At 34.0% G+C, this 4362-nt stretch overlaps 1 protein-coding gene across 1 annotated transcript; it reads right to left on the bottom strand.

Moving 5' to 3' along the window:
* Positions 1 to 1344: 1344 nt before the first annotated feature.
* LOC141723419 (uncharacterized) lies at positions 1345 to 2922 on the bottom strand. Its single transcript, XM_074525211.1, has 2 exons — positions 2038 to 2922; positions 1345 to 1479 (listed from the first exon to the last, which is right to left on the bottom strand). The coding sequence occupies exons 1-2, from the start codon at positions 2661 to 2663 to the stop codon at positions 1473 to 1475; spliced, it is 633 nt and encodes a 210-aa protein (XP_074381312.1). The 5' UTR covers positions 2664 to 2922; the 3' UTR covers positions 1345 to 1472.
* Positions 2923 to 4362: the final 1440 nt, after the last annotated feature.

Here is a 4362-nt window from a genome sequence, read left to right as displayed (position 1 = left end):
GTGTTGTAAATGGCAACAAGTTTTATTGTAAGAAAATCATACCTTTTCTCTACTATCTACTACATATCAGCAAGGCCGGGTCTCTAAAATTTTAAGACCTAGTGTGAAAATGTTCAAAGGACCCCCTTTAAAAATTTGATTAAAATATTTTAATTAAATATATTTTTCGAACTTAAAATGAAGAATCAACACATAACCTGCCTACAAAAGCATTGAAAAAGAGTTAATGTTTATAAACGTAAAAGCTACTATCGTTATCCTTTTGCTATAGGCTCGCACAGTTTCATAATTGAATCCTATTGCATGGAAGCTATCTTGTTTTCCTTCTCAGTATTTTTATTTTATTAGACGATATTTGCATATTGGCTAGTTCTGTCAATTTGTGTTTCCTTCTATTCCTAGATCATTTAACAGTCAAGCCCAACAGATAACATATCATGCTAAGATTGATAAGCTTTAGTGGGATTGGTGATCCCCGTGAAATGTTTTGTGAGAAGTGATATGATATGTCAGATTTCTGGGCTACTTGCAGCCAATATTGGTTCTCAGAAAAAAAACATCAATACATGCTGTAAATAATTTCATTAACTAAAAAAACTTATAGATGATTTAGTATAAATAGATATATTTCCTAGATTACCAAAGATGAGTATGTGATGTGGTGCCATTCAAAATTAGGTAATTAGTTTTTAACAAGGGAACAACAAAGAAACTATACATACTTAATTTAAGCAAACAATTACAAATGGTAATGTCACTAGTTACAAAATTTAGTTTAGACTTTGTGGTTATGGAAATGCAACAAAAACCATATGCAATAGAGATTTTGTGTGCCCTATTTTAAATATATATATGTATATATTTTTAATTTTTTTGAAGTAAATTCTTTTAGTAGTATTTATTTATAGTTTGGAAAGAGAATTGTTTTCTCATTGCTAATATTTCATTCATTGCAACAAATCTGTTTGACCTAAATTTAATATGAACTTAATTAAATTGTGCTTATATATGTATAAATCTCAAATATATACATAAGCACAGCTTCCCAAAAGCTATGCAATTAAGAATAATGATGTCCAAAAATATGTAATAGAAATCCATACTATGTAATTAAGAATAATGATGTCCAAAAATATGTAATAGAAATCCATACTAAGAATATGGCAGAAGATATAAAAGTTTAAAATCTCATTGGGGGATAAAACTGTATAGGCTCACACGGCAACAAGTACAGGAACATAAAAATTCTAAAACCAGATAAAGATAAAGAGTAATGGCGCACAAAGGTCTATTTTCAAATCTTCAGCAAGATGAAGTTCTACTACTTTGTAAATTACCAAATAGCTCAAAGTTTACCAAACAACAAAACTGGGTAATGGTACAGAGACTCCTCCGGCCATGTATATGAACTAACCACATATCATCCTCATTACTTTCAAGTGCAACTGATGGCAACTTATAGTCATACCCCCTTATTCCCTGCGAAAGCAGAAAACCATTTTGTAGTCGGTAAAGATGAAAGAGAGAAACTGTGATATGTTTCAGATATTACATGTACAGAAGTAAAAATTTAGAATGTGTTATTAGAAATACACATTCTTAGCTTGCCATCAAAGGCAAAAATTGCTGCTTTTAAATAAACCTAGCAAGGTGCAATTACTAAACCAAGTAAATGCAGTTGCAGCCATTTCTTATATATATCTGAGCACAATAACTAAATTACTTAAAATTATCTATCATCAGTAGTAACTGACTATAAAAAAACAGGTAAGAAAACTAGATATCGAGATGGCTTGGTCACTGTTTGTGAAAACATGATACACTTCATGGAAGAATATTTGAAATGTTGTAATTGGGTCATAAACATGTCAATTCCCATATGCGCTCCCACTTAAAGGTATATAAGCCACAATAGAATGCATAACACCAAAGTACTGCGAGATGTATAGTTAATTAAACATATAAATAATAAAATTATCAAGAAATTAACTTTTAGAACTAATTAAACATTTTTCTAATGGGGGAGCTTGTGCTTACAACGGATATAGGGTTGAAACGAATGGATATGCAGGAACGAATGGAAGCGGAAAAAGATGCTCAGTTGTCCTACGTTGTGGCTTGAATCTGAGCTCATCTAGCAATACATCAACTTTCTTACTCTTCAAGTTATAAGCAACCACTTTTCTATCAATCTTTTTAACAAGAACTGACCCTTCTTCCTCTTCTCCTCTAAGAATACTTAATATCGACCCGGCTGAGTGACATATCTGATTCCTCCCATTCCTAACATCCTGTGGGAATGAAGGAATCAGACGATTAATATGTACCCAGTGCTTTATAACCCACTTCAGAGTAACCTGGTCCAACTCATACACATTTAAAATTTCTGCTGTATCATCGCGGACACAAGCAAGGTACAAGTGTCCACTAGATTCTCCAAAATGCCGGAAGTGTGAAACATAAGCCTTTGGAGGCACAGAAATTTCCGTCAAGTTCTCAGCTGCAATATCAAAACGGTAGCAAGATAGCAGCCCAGATTCACGGTTTATCACAATCCAATAAATAGCACCATGGAAATACTCTCCCTTTCCATATCTCAGCTTAAATCCTTCCATAGTTACATTTGTATCTGTCCATTGACCAGTTTCTGAACTAAATACCATAAATTTTGACGTAATCAAATGGCTAGAGTATGGTGCTTTAGCACATATAACTTTGTAATGAGGCGATACCAAAGGATCAAATGCCAAACATCAAGTAACAATCCTTTCATTGTTAAGATCTAAGTTGATTAAAGGTATAAATCTTAATTCATTTGTAACTAAATTACGAACACAGTAGGCATAGTTACAATACAAGTTGAATTTAAATAAATTCAAACCATTACACGACTGTACAATCCGCATGATATTTTCTTTAGGGAGTGACTTTCTCAACTCAATTGGAATAATATCAGGTAGTTCAACAGGATCCGAACAATGAGGAATTTTAGCTTCAAATTGAGAGCGAGATATCGAATTAACTGTATCTTCCCTTAAAATGGAAGGATTGTACAGTCGTACAATCCTTCTATTTTAAGACTGTGTCTGCGGCGGAATTGGGGATCAGAGATTAGGGCACACCATTGTTTTGATACCGGTTTGAATCGGATGAGTGATCTCATCGGGAGATGAGGAAAAATCAGACTCAGTAAAGAATCGTTACCCCCAACTAATTCTGCTGACAGTGAACACAGTTGTTTAGATTTAGGGTCCTTGCTCATTTTTCTGCTCAGTGGACGCGCTGAATGAAATGAAATGAAAATGTGTTCGCTAATTCTTTATATATCCCAATTTTTCTTTTCTTTCTCTCAATATAAAAAAATAGATTATGTTCTAAACCTTACACTTGAGCTCATTGTATTAATTTGTTTAATTTTGGACCCCAAAAATATTAGTGAAATTAATTTTAGTTAGGCCGGAAAAATACAACTCTTATTATCAATTTATGTTTGCAAAAATAAATCTAATAAATACAAGAAAGAGCATAATTAATTTTGGCGTAGTTTTTGGAAAAATTCATATTAATGTTTTATACTTATCAAAGTTAACTTCTACTCCCTCCGTCCCTCCCAACTCTTATCGTTTATGAGAGAGTGCCCGACACACATTTAAGTTGAATAGAAATAATGGCTTCCTGTACTTCTGCGCGACCATGCGCTAGTTCAGCGTGGGCGTGCTGGGCTTCTGCCAAAATTGACTTCTTCCATTTTTCTTGCAGATTCGAGCCGGTCTTCGCGAGCTTTTATTCCAACACCACCTAGACACTATATTAGAACCAAAATAATGCTAATTCACCTGATTACCTAGATAATGCCTGAAATGCAAAAATACTCAAAAATACGTTAAAACACTTAACAACTTGAGTACTAATGCACCAATCTAAAGCTTATTAGAGCATTATAAAGTGTCATAAATGCCACTCAACAATTCACCCTCTGAGTTTGATTGGAGTTCCCTCAAGCGTGTGTTTCGTTATCTCAAAGGCACAGTTCATCATGGCTTATGTCTGAAGGAAAATTCAGGTCTAAATCTTAGTGCATTCAGTGACTCTAATTGGGGCGGGGAACTTGACACTGGTCGGTCTAAAATAGGCTTTGTGGTATATCTTGGCTCTAATCCCATCTCCTAGAAATCTATCAAACAAAAATTAGTTTCTCGCTCATCAACTGAAGCTGAGTACAAAGCCGTCGCTACTGCTGCTGCTGAAATGTTTTGGGTTCAGAATCTACTACAAGAACTAGACATCAGGCCTTCAACTCCAACAATTTTTTGCAACAACACAGGTGCCACATACTTATGTTCAAATCCAGTATTTCATTCT

Source organism: Apium graveolens, chromosome 5 (genome assembly GCF_009905375.1).
Source record: "Apium graveolens cultivar Ventura chromosome 5, ASM990537v1, whole genome shotgun sequence".
In the NCBI taxonomy this organism is placed as follows: domain Eukaryota; kingdom Viridiplantae; phylum Streptophyta; class Magnoliopsida; order Apiales; family Apiaceae; genus Apium; species Apium graveolens.
Note: the sequence above shows the minus strand (reverse complement) of the source record. Positions and strands in the feature narration are given on the sequence as shown.

Coding starts and splice junctions, on each gene's coding strand:
- LOC141723419 (XM_074525211.1), bottom strand. CDS start 2,663: ATGGTATTTAGTTCAGAAACTGGTCAATGGACAGATACAAATGTAACT.